The sequence below is a fragment of the Citrus sinensis genome, chromosome 5 (assembly GCF_022201045.2).
Source record: "Citrus sinensis cultivar Valencia sweet orange chromosome 5, DVS_A1.0, whole genome shotgun sequence".
In the NCBI taxonomy this organism is placed as follows: domain Eukaryota; kingdom Viridiplantae; phylum Streptophyta; class Magnoliopsida; order Sapindales; family Rutaceae; genus Citrus; species Citrus sinensis.
Genome location: NC_068560.1, coordinates 36,796,848 through 36,821,901, shown reverse-complemented (window position 1 = coordinate 36,821,901; position 25,054 = coordinate 36,796,848). Strand labels below are relative to the sequence as shown.

Genomic DNA, 25,054 nt, shown 5'->3' with positions numbered 1-25,054 from the left:
TTAATTATTTTTTTTATGACTTGATTATCAAACAAGGAGCTTACTGTGTTACAGATTCTGTAACATACAGCACCTAATGCATGCACCACAGGTGTCCTGCTTATGGATAGAAAAAGGGGCAAATGCTTTTGTCTGGTAGCTGATTAAGCAAAATCTGTAAGTTACAGATTCTGTAACTTAGCCTGCTCCATCAAGCAATTATGGGCTTATTGGAGACTGATTTTGTGTTAGGAGTCGCAGATAATGTAACTTAGCAGCTGTCATGTTCGCAAACTGAAGTTGAAAATCTTCTGGGTTCTTATTTAGTACAAGGAAAATGGGGCAGTAGCATGGTTAAAATCATCCTACCACAATTGCTTTCATTTTAAAGCTTTGGGACTTGCCCATTAAGAGTCTGTGAAGTGTAAGCACTAAGCAATATCACTCTCTGTTTGAATTTTGAAGAGAGTAATTTACTCAAATAATGTCCTGCAATTAAGACAAAGATACACTTTTGCATGGGCTATCCGTTTTTGTTGCGTCAATGTGGATAAATCCACCAGTGGTCTAAAATCTAAAAAGACACTACATTTCTTGGAAATAAATTTAGCGGCTCGACAATATTAATTTGTTTTTCCTTTTTCCTTCCGTGGAGGTGGAGGTTCCAGCCACTTCAGAATGCAAGTCGAAACAGCCCTAAAATGCAACCACAGCTACCCTTTGTTGCAATGAGAAAAATAATTGCGATAGATGAAAAAACAATCGCCTCAACAAATATCAGGTACGGGTATCAGGAATAGGCAGACCCCTGATCTGCATCTGCTTACGCATCCATTGCCAATTCTCTGGGGTGACCTCACCCCCAAGTGATCGAATAACAGACCCCCCACTGCATGAACCTACTTTGCAACATTCTTCCAGGGATAATCCCTTCACTAATCCATACAAAAACCCACTTGCAAATAAGTCCCCAGCACCAGTCGCATCAATTGCCTTTGCCTCTCCTATGGCTGGTACTTTGACAATCTGAAACAGTAAAGACATTTAAGACGATGGGCAATAGAAGGAAACTATAAGAGAGTAAACATTCTTCTGGTTCCACATGTCCAGCTTAAAACTTAAGAGTAAATCAAGGTAGTAGGTATTACAGCAAGTGGGATGACGAATCAGATAATATGCCACCAGAAGGAAAGACACAAACAAGGATATATCTAACCAACCTCTTTTCCATGCTTTGCAATGCATCCATTAGGACCTAATGTAACCACGGCCCATTGGCAGCGTTTGGCCAGGAATTCAAGTGCAGCCTCTGGATCTGCATTTTCTTCACCTCTACAAATATTGAAAGAGAAATAAATGCCAGCAACTAGAAACTGCTCCAAATGTTGAAAAATAAAAGTGAAAATCTTCACAACTCAATTGTATTGTCTCCAATTATTGTTTTGACAAGTTTAGCTTATGATTTACAACCAAATTACAGTTACCTCACTAACTCTGCTGCTTCGTCCTCATTGGCAAAGCAGAGATCCACATCCCCCGACTCCAATAACTGTAGAAGAGGAGTTCTAAAATTCCGAACCATCTGGCCAAAGGTAAAGACTATATAAGATAACACAATCACACCTGAAAAATTGATGCATTAACAAACAAGTGCCAATTAGAAATGATACACTTCCACTCTGCTTACGCATCAATGCACAAGTCTACAGCTCTACTTTCACATAATCAATGGTAGAAACTCTAAACATCATTACTTTCACATAATCAATGGTAGAAACTCTAAACATCATTGTTTCAGTAACATAAAAGACCACTGCACACGTTAACACACACTCCGTTGCATCAAACAACAAGAAAATGAAACGGTTTTAAAAGATATACCTCAAAACTTGCTAAATCCATGGAAACAGAAAGACCCTCTTGTTTGGCAATCCGAATAGCTGCTTGAATAACTTCAAAATTGAACATCCCAAATCTTAGAACCAACCACTGTAACGAAAGATACATTAGTAACCACATCCACAATGTATCAGTAACCACATCCATAATGCATCAGTCTTTAGAAAGCTACAAAACTCTGACAGGTGACAAGACTGAGGAAGTTGACGGTTTGAATGATATTGTGTTGTAAACCAATCATAATTTCTAAATTTACATCAAAGAGAGTGTCATACACGACAATCTGTAGTGAGTTTGATACAAATTACCGCAATTTTAAATACAAATTACAGCTTTTTCCAACTTAAGGGAAAAAAGAGAAAAAAGTAATAATAATACTGTAAAATGAAAAAGAAGAAAGACTACCACGAGCAAAGATTAAACAACAATTTTTTTTAATATAGTGCAAGATGCATAACCTTAGAGCCTTTAACGTCCTCTGCGATTAGTTCATCTGCCTAAAACACAAGAAATTCACACCATAAGGGCAAAGGCTAAAAGCCAAATGCGGTCAAAAATCAAAGGAATGCAAGTATAACACAAGCACCTGAATCTTGACGGCATTTGAGAGGCAGGGCCGCATGGTCCGATTGCCAGAAGCATCAACTAGGCAAACACACTGCGGGCATAGCATTTTACTGATGAAATTTTGGCACTTAGCCACAGACAGTATAGATCAAAGAATAACCATTCAAATAAAGAATCATAAGTAATCACCTGGCCAGTTGGTCCCCTCTTCATTCTTAATCTAGAAACATCGACTCCACTGAACTTCATGTTACTAACAAATAATTGGCCTTGTTGATCGTCTCCATACGCCCCAATCAGCCCACAAGAAACTCCAAAGCCTACGCTAAGCCCTCGAATAGTATTGGTGACACTACCTCCAGCTATGGTCTTTATAGGAGAAGGCTCATCCAGAATGTGGGTTTTCACTTCACTCAATATATGCTCGAGCTCGTCAATTGCAACCTACACAACATTTTTAATTTGGATTTTTCCTTTCTAGCCACGAAGAATTGCGTGTGAAAAAAAAAAAAAAAACAAAACAAAAATCGTTAAATTTGAGGATTACGGGAATGGAGCCACCGCGTTCACCGGGAATTTGATCAAGCAGGGACCAATCGACACGTGCCACGTGATCAATGAGGGCGGCAGGTTGAAGTCCGAGAATTAGAGCAGCCTGAGAAGCTTCCCGGTTGATGATCAAATGTTCTGCTCCCATCTGTTGCCCTGCAGTGGCAAAAGTTCTCTGTTTTTTTATTTGTTTATTTTTAAACAAACAAATTAAGCGCAAGTTGCCCCCTGCCTGCCCTCTCTTTACTTTGTATTTATAGACTTCAGCACACCAGCTGCACCGTAACAAGAGCGGACTTTTCCAAATTTTTATTTATTTTTACTGTTTACCCCAAATTCCCAAAAAAAAAAAAAAATGATTTTATGGCTATATCTTGAAATTTTCAAATTGTTCGATTATTGCGTTATCGGAATCGATTGTAGTTGTATCAGAAACCACACTATTGTTTACTGTTCTGAAATTTCCAACCCTCAAAGCTACTCGAATGATCCAAAGAATGTGATGTATTCTTTAAAAAAAGAAAAAAGCTGAACATTACATAATGAATTACCCATTTTGGAGACATAGCCACTACTTCATTAAATAAAAATGATCAGATTTTACAATTTAAAGCCAGTGCTTTCCAAAATTGGCTGCAATTTCTATCTAATAAGTATCCATAAGTTTAATTAGCATCGTTTTCTGGCGTGAATGTGAACAGAATGCTTCAGAAAAATGGTTCACGTACTTGGCCCTACCTTTGATTTAGCTAGATATATAGCACAAACAGGTAGCTCCAATCGTGGCCGTATGCTTCCACTAGAGGCTTCAAAAATATATCAACGAATTATGAATTCCACAACCGAACACTTATATCCATGATTCTTTTCAAAAGCAGTGAATAACTTTTTCTTGTTCCATTATCTATTCTTCATTTAAAATTCCCGGACAAATCCTCTGCTCTTGAGTGCTTGCAAATTGCAACCTTTGATTTGCTTTAAGCCAAATGTATCTATCTCCTCAGCTTTTGCTCATTAATTAGAATAACGTTATCTTTTTAATAAAAAGTTGGTTGAGAGAGGGAAACAAACAAGGGATGAAACAGCAATGGAAACCAATTGAAAAGTACATAAAAACAAGAGTACAACATAACGAATATATGGGGATATAACAAACATGATTAGAGAGAGGTGACCCTTCTTGTCGTTTCAACCATAAGGCAAAGTCAGCAGCTGAAATCACGGATAAATGCATCTTTGGCTTCTGTAGATTCCGACTCAGCCTACAAATAAAGTTGCAAAATAGATCTGACAATGTGGCACCATTTTTAAAAGACGAGTAGCTCTGTTTATTAAAACTTGCCTAGGGTTCTGATTGAGGATTTGGCACGTGGGTTAGGTTCCAATAGGTTGGCATAATTGCGCTTACGTTCACCATTCAACAATTACAGCGCCTGCAAATTTTTTTCTTTTTAAATTATGCAAAGAACATGCAAGGAGATTCAACTTCGACGGTAGTGTGAAGCACCCGGCAAGAAGCAACAGAGTATAAAACATCAAGAAAAGAATCCAAGTTTCGTCTTCATATGCAAGGTCCCCAGAAAATTCTGATTCAAGTCATGCCCAGTAATGTCCTGAAACTCAAAGGAAGGTGGCTTGAACAAAATCCAGAATCTTAAATTCATGGATGAGAAAACACCAACATACATGATGCTGGTGGCATTAGTTTCGGGCAGAGAAGAAAATAGAGTTCTTAAACAGTCACAAGAAGGGCGGAGCTGAAAGCTAAAAAGGAGCCACGAATCTATTCTACATGTCTGGTATTATTGGGAACAAGGATGACCCCCTTCTTCATGTATTTGCACGTAACAACAAATATTCCTTGATTTCAAATCTCCAGATTCCAACTCAGAAAAAACTACCTAGGAAAAATATTATTTCTGCAACGACTTTGGATCTTTGATGCTATCAGGAACAATAATTTCTTGAGGAGTTTCACGAACAACACCGAGCATTGAGTCGTATTCCTCATCCCGACGTGCAAACTTCTTGCGAAGAACTTTCTCAAATTCAATCTCATCGAAGGACTTCGCATTCTCAGCTGCATGAACTTGTGCCAAGTTGGAATAATTGGTGGCTGACTGGGAAATAAAGGCTATTTCTTCATCAGTGAGCTTTCTCAGGAACTTTGCTGGATTGCCTCCCCATACCTGTGACAGAGAGATTACAAATAAGACAGGCAAAGGATTCCTGTTCCAAGTTATACTATCGGGAAAAGCAACAATCAAGGAACGGTTGAGAATCTCAACTCCAATCTGAAATTCACCCACCTGGGAGAGAGAATTTATAGGACTTCTACTTGCCCAGAAAAGATTGAAAAAACTCACTTTTTTAACAAGAATTAATCAACTAGATGCTACCCTACTGAATTATACATGATGAACTCATTTGAGCTCTGAAAAAGAAGTAACTATATGACATTTTAACATTTTGCCAATTTTTTCTAAAAGAAAACACAGTTACGAAATCCCTTGCTTCACCTTGTTTGAACTTCAGGTATTGGTAAGGAGTCAGGATCATTTCACATGAGCAGGAACTCAGCAGCAGCATCCCATCTAATCCACTAATCAAGATCTCATGCCTATCATAATTACAATTTGATTTATTTCCAACTTCACCCACTATGCAAATAACTAACAGCAACAGGTTCAACCTCCACTTGTTTCAATGACTTCGTTCTAATCTTTGATAGATCTCAGATCCTAATTACTCCATGCGTACTTCAAAAAGCATGAAGTTTTTCCACAACAAGGAGAATCTGCCTAAACTATCTTGAGAACATTGTACATAACACCAAGAAATATGAAAAAGAAAATGAAAATAAAATGGTTGAAAGCTAAATTTAATCATTTTGACGTGAATGATAGATGGACAGTCAAAAATTGTCATAAAAAAAAAAAAAAACACTACCTCAGTATCTTTCCAGGGTGAGAGAGAGAGTGAAAGTGTGCTAATATACCTCTCCAGAAGGGATCCTGGTATTCTGCCTCACAAGAGATCCAGCAGCAACCATGCCATGTCTCTCAACAACAACACCATCAAGTAGTGTTGCTCCCATGCCAACAAAGGCCTCGTCCTCAACAGTACAGCCATGTAAAACAGCACTATGGCCTGCTCGGTTCAAATACTAATCATAATCCAGAAAATGGAAGGACCTACGTCAGCTGGCGCTTATAAAGTAAATGACCAATATGAGACCACTCACCTACAGTAACATTGTCCCCAATAGTAGTCGGTAGCACCTTCCCACTTAGATTAGACTTCGCAACATGCACAAGGGAGTTGTCCTGTATATTTGTTCCTGATCCAACACTGATGCTATTCACATCCCCTATGCACAAGGAACATACACAAGATTATTAGCAATATACTAACACTAGTAGGACCTTGATAAATTAATAGAAATATAGCAGTGAGACCAAGAAAAATTTGCTAATTTTGTGAATATTAATTAATTGAATTACAATATAGCAGATTGCCGCCAAGTCAGGACGGGCAAAACATATTATTTAATCGGGGTTTTAATTCATTAAGGTACTACTGTATAACCTCCCAAAGAGTTTCCATCAATAAACCTAAATTTCCTATTGAGTGGACCAAATGGCAATGAAGAAGAATCTAAAATGCCTGTACATATGGAAGAAAGGGAAGTGCTCAAACTGAATGGAGCTTGCAAATGACTCGAAGATAAGGTTGTAACTCAATAATAAACCCGATTTATGAAGATTGACAAAGGTTTTCATAGCTGGTTTCCCATATTTACATTTTATGAGTTTTAAGGAAGCAGTGTAGAAAATTAGCAGACTACTTAGAAACTAAACCACAGAACAAGAAAGTCATAAAAATCCAGCTGAGAAAAATTGGCTATAAAAATCACAGCTCAGCAATTTTGGAGATTAAGTTATATGATTTCTGGCATTCCCAGAAACAACACTATGATCATAATGCATCAGTACAATTGGCATAGAAGTCAAAACCTAGCATTGCAATTTCTTAAGTACAGAACTGCAGTAACTGTATTTTCATAACCGAGAGAGAAAGAGAAGGAAAGAAAGAGTTGGACGGGCATCAGTAGGCCTCAAGTATTTTCATTCTTAAACAAAAATCCATTTTTTGAATTCTCTCAATCAATTAAAAAAAAACATATGAAAGAATATATTCTTGATTCAGAGAAAATGCAATAGCAGATTTTAGGTTAAATGCATCTTAAAAACATTAAGTCTTATAAAATCACCTTACCTCTCAAAACACATCCATACCAAATAGATGACCCTCTTCCCACTTGAACATCACCAATGATAGAGGCACTTGGAGCAACAAATGCATCCTTGTCGACTGCGGGAGCTTTATCAAATATGTTCATCAGAGTTCGATGCCTAGACACTAAAACAAGAAAATAAATTAATTAGATTGTTAGATAGACAAAAAGAAGATAGAGCAGAGCAGCAAATCTAATTGTGAATTACAACTAGCAAGTCATGCATTAACATGAAATGCAAAAATCAAAATAGGAACATTTTAGAAAGGTAAGAAAACCCTTAGCATTCAGCTATTCTTCCTTAAAGAATTGATGCATCATGTTCCATTAGACCTCACTGATTAAGCACACTTGATGTTTAGTCCTCTGTTTAAAATTAAGTCCATCAATTATGATTCCCACATCTTCTCATCATAGTCATATAAAAATTCTAACATCCAGGAGCGATCAAAAAAAGAATTACTAGCAATGCCATAGCTTCAATTGTTTATCATAATCACAAATCAACTAACTCAATATCTGCACAAACACGGCTCTCTTTTCAAATGTTTACACGCTATCTACATATCATCGTTTTGAACCTGTGCACATTTTGACCTAACGTAAGCTAAAAGTTCATCCAATGTTCACGAAAATCAAACGCCAGATTATATTAATCAAACACATAATCCACCAATCCATATCGACCAGGAAAATTAAAAAACAAGCATTAATAAATTTTCTACTCTTAATGCTTCAAGCAAAACGTTATCTGCTCGTCATTTCTTAAAAAAAAAAAACCAAATCATTTTCAGAAAATTAACCTAAAAATAAAGTCTACAATTGTAAGAGGAAACGGGTTTTTAAAATTATTAGAATAAAGAGGAAAAGAGATCTAGGATTAAATAGGAGCTCACGTTGCTCTTGGAAGTAGTAGTTGCCTTGGAGACGGCAGCCGAGGCGATCAAGGGCCTGACCGGTTTCGCGAATCCAGAAGCCAACGGTGTAAACTGCTCGCCCTAGGGTTCCCATCTCTTGTTGGCTTTGGGGATCGGTGACTGAGTGTCGATACTTTTGGAGCTCAAGTTCAGTGAGGTTTTGGGTTTCTTAAGTTTGAGCGAGGTGTGTCGTGTGTGTGATGACTGACTGATGAGGAAAAGAAGCTGGAGCCAGAACGGTACCGTTCGGTTAGGGCTGAGAATAATCCCAGTCCGTTGGAAGGGCAAAATCGGGTTTTAGTTCCGGCTTTGTTTGCTGTTGATGTTGTTGTTATTATTATTATTATTTAAGAAAATTACAAGATAAAAATTTGTACTCCTTTTAAAACCAAAATGTTCTTATTCTTGTACTTTCGAAATAGCAGTATGCATATATTTTATTGTGATAAAATATGAGGATTGGGGTCTTGGTTTATATTACTTAATTTACGCATGATATAACAACTTTAAAATTTTCTTTTAAAGGAATAACTAACATTTCATTCATCCATAAGTAAAAATTAATATATACCAACAATCTTAACAAAATATCTATTACAAATATACAATTGGTTGAACCAATGTATTTTCACATAGAAAAAATGAAATTCACTGGTTGAAACTCTTTCATAATACCCTCCATATGCAAACTTAGATAGGTAAGGGGACATGGAATCCAAATTCTAGCACAATTGAATAATGGTACTATATCCACATTATATAATCTACATAGCATACAATCAGATTAATCAGACATTATAGATTTATAATTATGGTGGACTCCAGATACATAAATATTAGACATAGAGAGAAAATCTCTCACCTTATAAATAAAAACCATGTTCAACCCACATAGGTGGATTAAGAATATGGCAAGGATTTGTTTCAAAGAATCGCTCAATGTTTCCATCTTCCATGTTATAGATTCTCATATCTGCACCTCCACCTCCACCTCCACTTCCTGTCTGTTTGTTAATGATATCCATGTACGAATAAGACTTAGGAAAATCATCAGTAAAATATATGCAATTGGATTTACAATGAAAATTAGTCGATGCGTCAATAGACATGGAAGAATTATGACCCAAAAAGAGCGATCTAGTACCCAAACTCTTGATAGGGGTCCAATTACCAATGCTTATATTGAGCTCCAAAGCAACAAATTCATTAGTTCCATAAAAGCACTCATCTTCAGCCCCATGTTTAGTATTTGGTCGCAAATCCAATTTCGACCCCCCTTCGTGAAGCCACCAATAACGCTCCATCTGACTCTACCAAATAAAAGAGTTGGACTATTGGCACCCCTCTAATTTTCTGATAAAATCCCTCTTCTAAAAGAACTTTATTGCTGATGGAAAGAATTCATTATTTATAAGCACATTTATATTCTTCCAAAGTTACCCCTGAATCAATTTCAGTAAATCGCTTCTTTCACTTTGTGAACAAATTCAATTTTTTTTTGAATTAATACTTCATCAAAAAAACAAAAAGAACATTATATGAAAACTAAAATTTCCAATGAATGATCCAGTCAATTAGAAAGTCATCATTTCAACGTATACTCAATTTTATCAAGGTTTAGAGGAGATTTCAAATATTCATGCCAACATTTTAATAAATGTCGGTGACTCAACTTCTAGAGGCATGCTTAATCTCATTGCTTTTGTTAAGTAAAAGGTTGATCAGAAATTTGGGTATTTGAAATGATGGCTAGTCGTATATTTGGTTGAGGGATGAGCTTATACAAATTGCAGTTCTTTCTTGAAATGTTTTCTGTTAATGCAGCATTAACTTTTTTCTTTTCTCGAAAGACATCTTTCATAAAGAAAGAAGTTGGAAAAAGATTGAATTAGGGATAATTTTGGAAGAACATAGATATTCTTATAAATAATGAATTATTCTAGTTAAGTGATGGGGTTTTTTTAGAAGAGGAGCTTTATTAGAGCTTTAAAGGGGTGCTAATAGTCTCGCTCCAAATAAAAATGCTCCGCAAAATAACTAAATTCAAAAGGATACCGACCCACCTGCCGTCCAACCTTACCCGGTATGGCATAAATTTGACCTGCGTGACTAATAGCACAAAATTGATCTTTGTAATAAATTACATCCTCAAATGGGCCTGCACATATTTTCACTGGTCACCTGGCCTGGCCCAGGCCAATCTCCGACGGAATCCATAAATAATCATCATAAGTGCTGGTGCCGAACCCGAATCTGGCGGATTGGACGACGGCGATGGTGATAAAGCGCACTTGCGTACACATCGACAATAGTATTTAGTAATATCTCTATTCCAAATTTCAAGGTCTCTATTCATGTCTGGGAAGGATTTGATTCTGTTCTCAAAAGCAAGATTCTTTAAGTTTGGGAACCAAAGTTGTTGAAGTTGAAGAGGACGGGAAAAAGGGTGCAAGATACAGACGCTGAGATCAGGGGAAATTTTAATAAGCCAACCCCGTGAAGATAAATAGCGTGTATGGTTAGCGGATTCTGGTAAAGTAACTAGGCGACTCATGCCCCTTTGGAAGACTGAAGAATTTAATCACTAGATTATCATTGTGATATTCTTCTGCTAATGAATGATACTTTTTGAGGAAACATAAGCCAAGGATTTGTACCTGAAATTGTTTTGAAGATCTGCTGCCTCCGATCTCCACGATGTGCAAACCCCAGCAAAACATACAAAATCCTCCCAAATCTCTATGGGAAATTTACGAAAATAACCATAAAATTTTTGCTATTTTCACAATTAACCCTCTCAACTTTTTTCTATCAACATTAGCCAAACACACGCTTTTCTCCCCAAATTACCCTTCTTTACGAACGAAAAGAAGCTTGGTGCGACATGCCCAAGTCTTGGTGCGACAGGCACCTGTCGCACCAAGCTTTGGTGCGACAGGCACATGTCGCACCATGCTTTGGTGCGACAGGCACCTGTCGCACCATGCTTTGGTGCGACAGGCACCTGTCGCACCATGCTTTGGTGCGACAGGCAACCTGTCGCACCATGCTTTGGTGCGACAGGCAACCTGTCGCACCATGCTTTGGTGCGACAGGCACCTGTCGCACCATGCTTTGGTGCGACAGGCACCTGTCGCACCATGCTTTGGTGCGACAGGCACCTGTCGCACCATGCTTGGGGGCGACAGGCAGCCTGTCGCACCAAGCTTTGGTGCGACAGGCACCTGTCGCACCAAGCTTCGTGCGACAAGTTGCCTTCTTCTACCTCAGTATTTGTTTGTTTTCGCCAGTCCTTTCGTCTTTGTTCGTCTCTTCTTATTCGTATGTAATATCTTCTTCTACCTCAGATCGAATCTCATCCGACAACCCAAACAACAAAACAAAATTAGCTTTTTAATTCTCCAAAATCCAATTTCGGAATTCAAATTCCCCAGGATTTTCCATCAAAAGCCACGTTGCGAAATGCTAGGCGAGTTGTACGGAGACCTACCTCCACCCTTCGATGAGGACAAACCCACCAACACGACCACCACTGTCTGGTCAATTTTCGCACCACCACAGACCATCCTCAAGCCCCAATCCAAACCCAAAACCACCCAAAATTCTCTCCCGACTAGACCCCATTCCTCACCTACAATCGCACCTTCCGCCGACGACGTGGTAGCGCTGCCGCAACCGGCATTGGTCGACGTCACTTCGACCGTAATCGAGGAGCACGACCCCGCTAGACCGAACGATTACGAGGATTATAGGAGAGAGAAGAAGAAGAAAGAGGTGGATGCTGAAATTAGTAGAGGAAGGCAAGAGGAAGAGGAAAGGGAGATGAGAGAGAGGGGTAATTTGGTCTCAACGGTTCTTTTATGGCTAATGTTGATAGAAATTTGTTTGAGGGGTTAAGATAGAAAAAACTAAAATTTTTATGGTTATTGGTGTAAATTTCCCAATCTCTATGCTACTTGCAATTTCAGCCAGCAGATTGCAATCAAGCCCCGACCAATTGCGACTTTTGGTTTCGGCCATGGTTGTTACTATTTGTCTGGGAATTTTAAAAAATCTAATATGTGATACTTTTTTCACAAGCAAAATTTTAATAACTCTCAATCTCTCAGCAGACTTTCTCTTACGGTAGAAATTGTCGACTTGTAGAGAACCGATTATTGTGTTATTTAAATAAACAAACTTAATTTCTCTATAAATAATAATTATTTCTTGTAGAGAAAGTAATCATTTTCTTGTACTAATAATATTTCTTTTTGAATAAATTAAGTCTTGAATAGAAAATTATTTATTCTTTAAATAAAAATTCTATTAAAAAATAAAATATATTAAAAATTCTTATTGAAAAATAAGACATATTTCTTAACATTATTAGCTTTTAAATTTTTTTATGATATATATATCATGATTGTTATATATAATATATAACAACTTCAAATTACTTAAACTATTCCAATTATATAAATGTAAATATTTTCATAGAAATTATTTGTACGATTAACGTAATCCATCTACATGTAAATTAAAGAATTTTTTTTTTCAAAATAATAGCCATGTGACATATGGATCCTTGCTTTTATTGTAGAAATTAAATATGAACTATCTTTTGAAGATATTTAATTAGATTTAAAGTTTGATCTCCCGCTTCCTTAATCTTTAAAATAAATTATTTCCTATTTAGTATCAAGTACCATTTTTTCATTATCCACAGTGTACCAAAAGAATTAGCAAATGGTATAAAAAAATAAAATTGTCTAAGTAAATTATAAAAATCCTTATTAAATTTGATACCGCCTTGCTATTTTTGGAAATAACCAAGTGAAAAATTCTTAGGAAAAATTAGCCATAATAATGTGAAATTGGAGGTAAGTTTTAACTAAAAACGGATAAGTTTGACTAAAGTCAAAACCACCCTTTGAGAAATTATAATTCGCGTAAAATAAATGCCGGAAAAAGAATTCATCTAAACGAGTGGGGCCATTACCCGCACGCTGCACCTTAATTCTTTAATCGAACAAAATTGTAGTAAGAAGATTCACATTCTGCAGAAGCAGGTCCGTCATCTCATATCCCGTCGGTGCCGTAACCCTAAATTGGCGTTTCGTTAAGGTGAGTCGTTGTTTTGCTCTCTTAGCTCTCGTCGTCTCCATGCTCTATCTAGATTTGCATTTATAGGCCACCCTAATTTTGCCAAAATTTCTGGATTTACTTTTCCCTTGCTTTAATTAAATTATAAATGGAAATTTAGTTTCTCTGTTTTCTAGAAAACATTTTAGCTTCTAGTTATCGTTGCTCGTTACAGAGTTGCCCTTTCTCTCTCATGATTTTGAATACAAACAAAGTCATGCTTAATGGAGCCTTGTTAAACCATTAGCCATAGCGGGTTTGATCTTTATTTTTATAGCCAAAGCAACTGAGTTTGTGAGACACAGTATAAACATTGCTTAACTGTATTTTGGTAATCATGGATGTAAAAGGAATTTGTAAGCTTAAAAAACCATGGAAGGACCAGGGGCTGATGCTGCTTCTGCGGTGGCCCCCATTGCAAAGTGGAGAAGTGATTTCTCGAGGATGTTTCAGTACTATCTGGATCGATCAACCCCGCATCCATTGCAGAGGTGGATTGGAACTCTTGCCGCTGCGTCGATTTACTTGTTGCGTGTTTACTGTGTTCAAGGGTTTTACATTGTCACATATGGCTTAGGAATCTATATTCTGAATTTGTTGATTGGATTCCTATCGCCGAAGATTGATCCGGAGTTTGAAGCCTTGGATGGAGCTTCATTGCCAACTAAAGGGTCTGATGAGTTTAGGCCATTCATTCGCCGTCTTCCTGAGTTTAAGTTCTGGTAATTTAAGAACTTCTCTTTTCCCCAATTATTATATGCTAGTGTGATGAACTCTATTCCTTCTGTTCCATAATTTTTCTTTGTTATGATGTCAAAGTGTTATATTCCAGGGTCTAGCAAGCACCATCATGTGTTTAAACTTATTTTCAAATATTGGGATTCATCACATAAAAGTCATAAATCTTGATAGTTTTGGTTATTGCAAATACTTTTCATAGGTTGCTCCATTCTTGGCTTTTCATTGAAGTTGATCTTCTTATAACTTTTGAAACACAGATGTCATACTTGTGCTTAACTAATGATGGACACTTTGTTAAAAGAGACTCTCCTATCCAAGAGGGATCCAAAATAATTGCATGCATGTATTCTGCTCTTTGATGTGCATTCTTAGACAGTGGCCGTCGGGCAAGTTAAAATACTACTTTAGTATGACTACAAGGGAATGAATGATCACACTGAACAGAGTGGCACATTCTTTAAGGTAGCCTGAAGAATGGAGCATTCAAGCTTGCTTGGGGCTCCTTGGGTAATGATATAGAACACTGAGTTTCACGAGAAATTCAACTGATTCTCTACAGATATTCTCTGGTGATTTTTTTCTTTTTCTTCAAAGTATCATTTTAGCTTCTCCCCTTCTCTAGTGCAGCAACTTTGAATCCAATTTGCGTATTTTACTGTAAGAAGAGTAATGGATTATTCAGATAAGTTAGCACTGATCTTAGCAGTTGAACGAGATTTTGAATAGTTGAGAAGAATCATCTAACAAGCATGTTGTTTATCAGACCTTATTTTGTGTTTGTTTAGATTGGTTTCCCAACAATCTCATACTTTTTTACCTAATTCGGCTCAAGATTAAGTTAATTTTTCAATTGTTGTTTCAGGTATGCCATCACAAAGGCTTTCTGTGTGGCTTTCCTTATGACCTTCTTTTCTATATTTGATGTTCCTGTCTTTTGGCCCATATTGCTGTGCTATTGGATTGTTCTGTTTGTCCTTACAATGAAGCGCCAAATGATGCACATGATTAAGTATAGATATATTCCGTTCAGCTTTGGGAAGCAGGTGAGCGCTTTGAATTGTTGTTTTAGTGTCTTCTTTCTGTCTTCTGCCACTATTATGAATCTACACTCAGTGCTCTATTTGAATTTTTGTTATTAGCGGTGCGCTTGGAGGCATTTTTTTTTTTATCATGCATTATGTTAGTGAAAATTAAAAACTTATCTTCTTGATTTCTAACAGAAGTATACTGGGAAAAAGTCTGCTGCCAGTACCAGTGGCTCGCCAAGGGACTAAAGTGAAGTGGTAGGCAAATATAGGATAACTGGAAACTCACAACCTTCCTATACTTGCTCTTTTAGATTTTTTTTTTTTTTTTTGCCCGTTTAATGAATTGTTTAATTTCAGAAGGAAAACATGTTTCATGTCAAATACAAATGCAAAGTTCAAGTGTATGTTCGGAGGTTCCATTTTGGTTTGTATTTAGAATGAGATAGGGTTCTAACCTTTTTTTGTGGGACCCCACTTGCTTGCAGCCTTTTTTTTTTAATACCCTTAAAAGTATATAATTGTTCTGTTGTTACGTAGTCATCAATATTGTACCGGGTTCTCGAGCATGTTTAAGACGTCATTTTGGCTTGAGTTGAAGCGCAATCCCGTTTATGCATGCTTTTGTTACATTACTAATGTGTGCTCAAATCATATCATTTGCGTATATAATCACAAAAATGATATGATCGGGGTTGGCAACTTACTCCATAACTTGTGGCACTGTTAAGTAACGCTCGTGAAAATTATTGAAAGCTGTGAATTAAACAAAACAGCATTATCATAAAGCAACCTCGGAATTCGGAATTCTTAATCTCAGTGTAATTCGTTCACACATCATTCTTCAATCAGAAGTCACGTATTGAATGACTAGTCCACGGGCCAATGGAGCCTAGATGCATTTTCTTTTGCGCAAACTTGAAGTTCCTTCTATTATCATATAAGATTAGATGGAGGTCCGGATACATTTTGTATGCAAGTTCACGGGGTGTCAGCTTGACATCAATCGCTTGAAACGTAAGAAACCTCTTGTGCCACGTTAGCAGCAATGAATGTAACCAATGATTTGAGCCCCAAATCGGCGTCAGTAATTGGATGGATGTAATAGAGGAATAATCACTTTAGAGAAGGCAATTGCAGATATTGACTTGGGCATGAATCATTACGATATGGATGTCTAATCACGCAACTAACAGGCCTAACAAATCTTCAACAACTGAACAATGAAAATCACAATGTTTGTTAACAATAGCTTGACTTGAATTATAAAAATATATAACAATAATAATAATACAAATTGGACAATGATTTTTTTATTTCTATAATACAATTGTTTGCAAAACATGGCCAGCTATGTTGCTCAAGTTCATGTCTTATAATATATGTTATCTCGGTACTTCTTGGGATAATATAAAAATCAACATCCTCGAAAGCTGTATTGGTTTCCGCGAACAAATGAACACAAGAGCTTTTGTTCTCATTTTCTTCTTCTGGGCTTTCCTCACCATCATCACTCCTACTCTTATTCTCCTGTCAGAGTCTTCGAAAACCGATTTGGATCAGAATGGTAAGAGGCACTTTTAAATGTACAAATTCTCATCTAAGTTTCAGGATTGTTGGTCACACGTATAAATATTATTAATGGTGGGTTTGTTTCTTAACTAACGTGTTGCAGGGAAAGTCAGTGAAGGAATGAAGCCTCGGAAAATGATGACATATTCAGAGAAACATCCCCCTAGTACCCCGATAACTCCGCCTGCAAAGAAGGTGCCACTGACACCGACGGCGGCACCAGTTGATCAACCAGCTTTCAGAATTCAAAACCAGACCAATGATCAAGTCAATATCAGGAGACTACTTAAGAGCGTGTCAATGAGTTCCTGGCTGATTACAATGTGTAAATATGCGACGTGTGCATACTGAAACAGCTGCTCTAAATTTAGTTTCAAGGTTAATTTATGTACCATTATTGGGAAAAAAAATAAATGAGCGAGATGTACAGTGATTAATGCATGCACTACCGATATTTTAGTTTTTTTTGATTTGTTAATTTAAGAAGTGTGCGATTGATCGTTGTTTACCTTTCTCTTCAGAATATAGCAGTTTCGTCTTCCTTTTGCTAACTAAATGATGTAACTAACTAATCACGAAATATTTAATAGACAAATAAAATTCTTATGCTTGTTGAACTGGCCAACTGTATTAATTTCTCATATTATAATTTGTTATTTATCGACTGGAAATGGTTGGTGCACTTGCCAACTGACCAAAACCATTTTCCAATTTCATATCATGTAAACTGGGACAACCAGAGTCCAGAGGGCAGGGCACAGTGTTGCAAGCTTGAATATGGGAATGCTGAATCAATTTTGCAGCCTAAATAAGTACCAATAATTAGGACAGGGAATTATTAAGTCAATTGTATTAAACTAGTGCTCCTCTTTGGGCATGACATGAGCACCATGCCATGTCGTCGATTATTGACACGTGTTCCTGTAATCATCAGTAATCTCAAAGATTGAAGTTGAACTTCATGATGTTTGTGGCCCTCTCTCAATTAATCATAAGAATGTTAATGGATCCAATATGGGTTTGACAATTGGACACCACAAAGAATGCAATGCCCACCCACTTACTTTGCTTATGGTGGCCGCAACATTATAAGTTTCCCGTAATTCAATTATACACTTTGCCAACGGCTAACAAAAGCGTAATTGAAGTAGTTGAAGTTATTGTACGAGTAACCGGGTCAGAAAAAAATGCCATCCGCCTGTCTGTATTCGAACCAGCAGTATCCCAGTGAGAAAATAACATCCTTCCCCCCTCTCCTTGTGTAATTTCAACCTTCAATTGGAATTCTAAAAAATCAGTAACCAATCCCTTTCGCAATATCCAACAGACAAACAAGAAGTTTGATCAAGTTAGTGGGTGGGTCTAATTGTATAAATTGAAGAAGAATTAAGCATCATTGCTGAATTTGGATCGACAAAGAGCATGCAGCAGAAAGTGGTAAAACTAAAACCGTTAACGCTGGCTTGAATCTTTCAACCGACATTTCATAAAACTTTTAAATATTTAAATGACAAATCATACTCTTTTTTTTTTTTTTTTTTTTTTTTTTTAACTCGCGATAAACAGATATTTCGCGTAAATACAGAAAACTTAGATGATGCCATGGCTTATTATGATTTATGATATTGCTGTTCGCATCGTCATAAATCTAAGACCACTGTCGACCACCTGAGATTCACTGACGTTATCAAAGAATTCATTTTCAGTTACTTCAAATACAAATTTGGGTGTTCTAATTTCAGCTACCGAAATCAAGTTAAAATACGGTATGATGAATGATGATGTTGAAACAATGGTCATATCCAAAATTCAGAGAGAGTGTGTGTGTGTGTATATATATGCCATTAATTTATCCAGTCTTTGCCTAGCTAGATGGTTATTAAACTAATGAAGGGGAGAAAGGTACGTCTGGGATTATAATACGTGAAAAGATGATGAGTTGCCTTAGAAGTTGTTGATCTTGATGTCCATGTACATGTTAAACTACATATATAAAGACGCACGGGAGAGAATGAATGAAATGGTAAGAACAACAATACTGTTCTCAATATGCTTAACATATATAGATAGAAAAGAAGAAATCTCATTATATGAGAGCACATAAAACACTTCCCTCTGAAATCGCACGCGACAAATCCCTTATTATAATTAAAGTTGATTACAGATATGGATGATTTAATTAATTATATTGCTCAAACAAATTGGTGGAGGTATTCTTCCACAGTGGTGTACTTAACATCAGGGTATAGCTCCGAAGCCTCCACTCCAAAAGACGGCTCGATGGCAAAGTTGGTCTGGTCACCATTCACAAAGACTGAGTGATTGATTGCTAGCGCAATGTTCAGCGGAAGTGGAGCCTCTGCAATACATATTTATAACACATATGCACATTAATGACTATTGAGGACGTTGCATTGTAATAATATTATATATAGAACGCAATATCGAATTATTGATAGAACTTTAATTAGAGAGGGTATGATGACAAGCAAATGATTATTAAGCGAAGTTAGGGGGTAGCTTATAGGTACCTTGGATGTTCTTGAGAAGTTGGTCCTCTGGAACATAGACTTTGTCAAGAGTTTTGCCAATCAACTTCTCCCAAAGGGCGACGAGCTCGTTGAATGAGTAAGTGTTTTTAGGAGGTCTGATGTAGAGGACCTTGTTCAATGTTCTTGGATCGTCCACGGCTTTGATGGTAAAGGTTGCAATGTCAGTTTCCTTGTTGAAAACGGCTGCAAATTCATAGACAATAAAATATATATTAGCCCTAGGGAGAGACTAGTTAATAATTAATTATGAAATGGTAAGAAATTAATATATTTACGTACCCTTAGCATTTCCATCGCCGAGGATAGTGAGTTTGTCTCTGGGAGGAACACTCACTCCAGGCTGGCAAAGTGTGGGAAGAAAATAGCCGGCAAAGCAGTTGGAGGCCACGAAAGTGTGGGGGATGCCTTCAGCCTCCACAGCACGGCGGATTTGAGCCTTGATTGAGAATGAACTTTTTGCCGGCTCCACGGCATTCACACGATCCACATCGTTTCCAAATTCCGATGGAAAAAACCTCTTTTTGAAATTGAACCATGTATTATACCAAGATCAATTAGTTTAGCTAGTTTCATCTATTAATAAAGCTACCAACATTTGTTTTAATCTTGTCTTATATATTAATCATATGCACTTAATTAATTAGCATTTTTATCAAGCAATATACATCAATTAATGAAGCTTTGTTACTAGGCCTATGTATGTATGTATGTATGTATGTATGTATGTATGATTCAGCAAAATTAAGTGGTGGTCCGTTGTTAATTATGATATTCGATCGATTTCAGGGTATATACCAATGGATATGAGTGCGTGCCATAATATTGCCATTATCTCAATTTCTCATAATTTGCTGCAGACAGTACAAGATTGATCTAAAGTTGACGGTGGTCGTCCGCCAAAAGCATGCTCGATTGATTCGAGAATTGATGGTAACAGGCTAACAGCCAACTGCCTTTCACGCACGCTTAGATCACTTTTTGTTGCAACAATTCATTATTAGTTAGGACCTACATATATATATATATAACGAAATATTTTGGAAACTATATGAAAAACTTCTTTCGCATTAATGTAATGCTACCTAGAACCACAAACATCTTATATAAATAAGTGTATATAAATTAATGTGGTATGAATAGATTAATTGTATAAAACTATAATAGGCTTATATAAACAAAAGTTAAATCCTGATTCAATTTTATTACCAAAATAAGAGTATATATGTGTGTGTATGGAATTAGTTTAAGTGCACACATATACAGGCAAACATGGACAAATTAAGAAATCAAATTAACATGGCCGCACCAACCTTAACATTGCCAGCTTCCTTAATGGCAGTGATGAGCTTGGTCTGATCTGCTAGCTGCATGTTGCCAACCGTTGATATCACCACATCCACTTGCTTTATGGCTTTCACCAAGCTCTCGTGGTCGTGCAGATCACCCTGCACACCCCACCCAAGGTTTCACAATTAATTAATTAACTAATTCTTCATGGACTGGGCATTGGCAAATAAATTAACGAAGAAGCAATGAATATACTTACATGGAGCAAAGTGACGCCTAAATTCTTGAAATCCTCAACAAGTTTTCCCTTGACAGGATCAGATACAGTGTTCTCTCTTACCAAAGCAAAAGTAGGATGGCCGGCCTTTACACTAGCTTCTACGATGAACTTTCCTATATACCCAGTGCCTCCAACGACCAATATCTTGCTTTTTTCAGCCATTAGTTACTTCAAATTTTCAGCGAAGACAATTTTTCTGTGTGAGAGTGATTAATGGTGGACGTCCGAAAAGCTGATACAAGTTTGTTAAGGAGTTTGTGCCCAAGCTACGGCACTATATATGGATCAAATGTAGGCATGTGAAGTCGCTAAAATACCCTCTTTCGGTTGGTGGGTTTTGTTAAAACTTAGATGTCAGGAGCTTCATTATTACACATGTAAGCAGGTTTAACGATTTTAAAGAATTACTCTCCACCTCTAATTTAAGTATTATCTCAAATATTTTCATCCATTAGATTATTAATTTCATAATTTATAAAAAAAAAATTTTACCCTATTTTGCCATCAAATGGATTAGATATTCATTGTGGTTGGCAAGTAGAAAAATGATTACTAAATTCTACAATATGATCAACAACTTTTATTTTTAAAACTTGATACATTTTTTAGATTATGCCTTTGAATTTTGGCAAGTGGTTTTTTTTCTTTAGCAATCCCATCCTTAATCCTTTTTTTCTTTGATATATATATATATATATATAATGGCAATTCCTAATTCTTATATTTTGGCGAAATTTCCGATTAAGAAGCTTGTCCTTAATTTTCGGTAGGTGCATTTACTCCAAACCTCAAAAGTATAATGATTCGTAATCACAAGCCAAACTGTAACATTAATATATGATTGTTTTGTTTGGAATAAAGGTGGTTAGATAAATATTTTATATAAAAACATGATATTATTGAATTAATTAAAGTTACAAAAATAATAAATTTCTTTTTTACTCATTTATTCCCCCAAAAAATTACATAAGAAAATATGGCACGGTATTGTAATTCAAAAATATATTTTTAAAAAAAAAATTATGATATGTTATAACCAACTTGGATTAAATTATATCATTGTCCAAAATTTTCTTCTAATATCGAGATAGATCACTTTACCTCACAGTTATAGAAGAGATGGGTAGTGTTAGTCTACCCCCTACTCAGTTCCCACAATGTGTTTCCCTCAATCCTCATTCATGGTTGGAAGGAGAGTTCTAGAGCTTTTGATGGACATCCCCGTTAATGGCGGGTAGGTTCATCTATTGGTTTAGCTGTCTATATTTTCAATAGAACAGACGTTCAAGTTATAAATTAGGTGTTGATGTTCCCCACACAACCACCCGTCACCACTTCTAACAATATGTCAATATTATTAACCTAATCAATAATCCTCTACGATTTTTGATCTCGTAGCGACAAAATTTTCAAAAAAAAATGCTGAAGATTAATTATTCCTCGTCTGTACAATCAGTGTATGAATTTGATTGGACTAGTGAACCCATCACATAACTCTGTACAACGTTTTATCAATGGTGAGAGGTGGCGCCAAGTAAATGGTAATTGTGCTTTTCAGATGAGACGAGATGAGATGGCAACCCACTAGAATGATCCACGGTGCGACAATGGCGAAAAGTAGTCTTAAAAGGATGAAAAGCCATGATTTTCATGAATGGCGACAATGGCGCAACCTTTTGTTTGTGGCTGCTGCCATGATTTAAGTAAAGCAGGATTGAATGATTATGTTTTAGTGAAATAAATAAATAGATAAACGATTCTTCTGGAAAGAAAGTAGAAACAAATGGAAAGTCTCGGGCCCTCGCGATGCATTACAGTGAATTCTCGCTTAGTTGAATACACCCTTCAGAATCCCCAAATACACTCACCAAATTCTATCATACATATTTGTACCCGTTAAAGATCGCGGTGTCGTGCCTTTGCTCGCTTGCTGCAAATTTAAGTTTAAAGTGTTTATCCCCTGCTCGCGCGCGTACACACACACACATATATATATATATAGACAAAACTATAATACTATAATTGTATGGTACCACAGCTGAATTTAACTATTGAATTTAATCTACAATTATCATCATAACTAAATTCAATGACTGAATTTAACTGTAGTACCACAATAGTACTAGATGAACCATATATATATATATATACACATATATAAAGCATACCAGTAGGGTCGGTTGTTAAAGCGCGTGGCAGGTAAAGAACACTTTGCTTGGAGGTGACAACATTAACAATGGTTACTTAAGTATCCAACAGTCACTTTCGTATGTTAGATTTAACATAGAAGCATCCAGCAATCCTGCTGAATAAAAGACAAAGACTGCGGCACGGTAGCATAATTACGCCATCCGTAGACCCCACCTTATCCCATACTTTTTAATTTATACTTAGAAGGGAGGGCTACCTTATAGCTGTAAGGTACTTAAGCCCACAAATGACTGTTTATACGAGAGGATTGTACCTTATAGCCGCAGCTGTAAGGTAACAACCTCCTGCTTCCCATGTAAATAGAGATTTTATTGATTGGAAGACTCGTAAATGAAGTTTTGCAGGAGGAGGAAAACATAGTACGAACTTCGTCAAAATTACCGAGGTTTTAATACATGCATGTAGAAAATTACAAGCCACGAGATTTACAATCACTCTGAATCTTATCTATATCTATATCTATATCTCTATACACACGCGCCCACACCCCCCACCGACTTAAAGCAAAAAACGCAGTCGTACGGTAATTAACAACCACCACATCCACAGGAGCTGCAGCTTAGAGCAATGTCCTGTCTAGAATATGTAACACACAGCTCAAGTTTAGAAAGCAAGTTAAAAGATAAAATTAACAACAACATTACAAGCCACTCCATAAGGAGCTAACAGGTACGAATTCCAGTATCCGCGTCGGATTTCGAGGACGCTGCTGCAAGATTGGCAACATGGAACTGAGCTGCATAACTCTTTGAACCGCCCTCTAGCACGGGAGGTTCATTCAGAAATGCCGACGTGCTCCTCGTCCACCTGAAACCACACCACCACCAGTCAGATACATTTTAAATCACATTCGATCGGTTCGTTTTAAGCAGCTTGTAATTAAATTAGCTAATTTTATTTACCAGCCTTGTTTCTTTATGAATTTCTCCAAGCTTGTTTCCTCATCCACCTCCATCAAACCCGTCTTGGTACTGGCCATAGGCAGTGAGTTTGATCTCTGATACTTGATTTCAGACTCGTTGTTTGTGCTAATTTCCTGTCATATTTTGTCACAAATTATGGTCTAATTAAAATTATTCTCTGTTAGTTTTCTCGTCATCACATAGTATCACTGACGAAAGTGGGAGCACAGAATACACGGAAAACACACCCACCATAAAATAAATAAATAGACTTCGTGTTTGAAACTAAACCTGTTTCTGTACGCTGTCCGACGGACTAGAAACGGCCTTGAGATGCTCCTCTTCAGTTTTCTTCTTTGCTCTCCAATAAGCTTCTATTTCGTCCTTGGTAAGTGACTGATTCCTCTTTATTTTCTCTGAAAAATAAAAAAAAAAATTAGAAATACATATACAAAATTAGCCTCTGAGATTAAATTGTGACTTGAGATGATCGAATAAGAAAAGGTTATGAAAATTATTACGTAATTTCGGATCTGATGTAGGAGAATCCCATCCTGCCATTAGAGAACCCATTTTTAATTTACTTCAACCTTCAAGTACTGCAAGATCAATCAAGACAATATGTTTAACATTTTAATCTCTTTGATAAATTTATTTATAGCAGTGCTTTTTGTCACCTGTTGGCACCGGTAGTGTGACACACCCTATCCTTTACTTTGTTCTTATCCCCAAATGATAGATTTTAATTTGAGATAGGACGAGACAAAGCAAGTTAATTTCTATGACTCGATGTGATGCCAATATTGTTGGTCGTTTGATTGTGATAAGCACTGACTTTAGTGCATAATAAATGCTCTATCAGCCCATAGATTTTTTATTTTATTTTATTAATATATTGTTCGGATTTTTTGCCCTTTTTTCTCTGATAAAGGTTTTGCCGGTTCCAGGTTTCCAGCACCACAGTCAGCCCACAGATTATAAAATGTAAATGGTTAAAGAATAGTTAGTCAGGTAACCACTGATTTATCGGGATGTGACACGTCTAATGTTTATCCTCTGTTTTTAATACGAAATATGACAAATATTGGCACCCTTTATAAATTTAATAAAATCTACCCTTTTTTCCCCCTTGTTCCTACCATATATTATATA

The 25,054-nt window shown here is 36.6% G+C and overlaps 6 protein-coding genes across 6 annotated transcripts; 2 read left to right on the top strand and 4 right to left on the bottom strand.

The window, feature by feature from the left end:
* Positions 1–397: 397 nt before the first annotated feature.
* LOC102617665 (uncharacterized) lies at positions 398–3,260 on the bottom strand. The gene is made up of 8 exons (XM_006473466.4): positions 2,993–3,260; positions 2,635–2,889; positions 2,465–2,536; positions 2,337–2,375; positions 1,861–1,968; positions 1,464–1,561; positions 1,200–1,311; positions 398–1,005 (listed from the first exon to the last, which is right to left on the bottom strand). Exons 1-8 carry the CDS (start codon positions 3,140–3,142, stop codon positions 757–759), a joined length of 1,083 nt encoding a protein of 360 aa, XP_006473529.2. The 5' UTR covers positions 3,143–3,260; the 3' UTR covers positions 398–756.
* A 1,369-nt stretch (positions 3,261–4,629) lies between these two features.
* On the bottom strand, positions 4,630–8,514 carry LOC102617367 (gamma carbonic anhydrase 1, mitochondrial). Its single transcript, XM_006473465.3, has 5 exons — positions 8,188–8,514; positions 7,273–7,416; positions 6,239–6,364; positions 5,993–6,144; positions 4,630–5,183 (listed from the first exon to the last, which is right to left on the bottom strand). The coding sequence occupies exons 1-5, from the start codon at positions 8,300–8,302 to the stop codon at positions 4,908–4,910; spliced, it is 813 nt and encodes a 270-aa protein (XP_006473528.1). The 5' UTR covers positions 8,303–8,514; the 3' UTR covers positions 4,630–4,907.
* A 4,633-nt stretch (positions 8,515–13,147) lies between these two features.
* Positions 13,148–15,711, top strand: LOC102617064 (protein RER1B-like). Its single transcript, XM_006473464.3, has 4 exons — positions 13,148–13,314; positions 13,683–14,054; positions 14,936–15,116; positions 15,294–15,711. The coding sequence occupies exons 2-4, from the start codon at positions 13,705–13,707 to the stop codon at positions 15,345–15,347; spliced, it is 585 nt and encodes a 194-aa protein (XP_006473527.2). The 5' UTR covers positions 13,148–13,314; positions 13,683–13,704; the 3' UTR covers positions 15,348–15,711.
* Positions 15,712–16,425: 714 nt separating this feature from the next.
* On the top strand, positions 16,426–17,278 carry LOC102616769 (uncharacterized). The gene is made up of 2 exons (XM_006473463.4): positions 16,426–16,665; positions 16,774–17,278. Exons 1-2 carry the CDS (start codon positions 16,452–16,454, stop codon positions 17,019–17,021), a joined length of 462 nt encoding a protein of 153 aa, XP_006473526.2. The 5' UTR covers positions 16,426–16,451; the 3' UTR covers positions 17,022–17,278.
* A 1,404-nt stretch (positions 17,279–18,682) lies between these two features.
* LOC102616478 (eugenol synthase 1-like) lies at positions 18,683–21,041 on the bottom strand. The gene is made up of 5 exons (XM_006473462.4): positions 20,769–21,041; positions 20,533–20,667; positions 19,502–19,739; positions 19,202–19,405; positions 18,683–19,029 (listed from the first exon to the last, which is right to left on the bottom strand). Exons 1-5 carry the CDS (start codon positions 20,949–20,951, stop codon positions 18,863–18,865), a joined length of 927 nt encoding a protein of 308 aa, XP_006473525.2. The 5' UTR covers positions 20,952–21,041; the 3' UTR covers positions 18,683–18,862.
* Positions 21,042–23,367: 2,326 nt separating this feature from the next.
* Positions 23,368–24,670, bottom strand: LOC102616188 (hypothetical protein). Its single transcript, XM_006473461.4, has 4 exons — positions 24,424–24,670; positions 24,194–24,318; positions 23,903–24,036; positions 23,368–23,807 (listed from the first exon to the last, which is right to left on the bottom strand). The coding sequence occupies exons 1-4, from the start codon at positions 24,473–24,475 to the stop codon at positions 23,663–23,665; spliced, it is 456 nt and encodes a 151-aa protein (XP_006473524.2). The 5' UTR covers positions 24,476–24,670; the 3' UTR covers positions 23,368–23,662.
* Between the last annotated feature and the right edge of the window lie 384 nt (positions 24,671–25,054).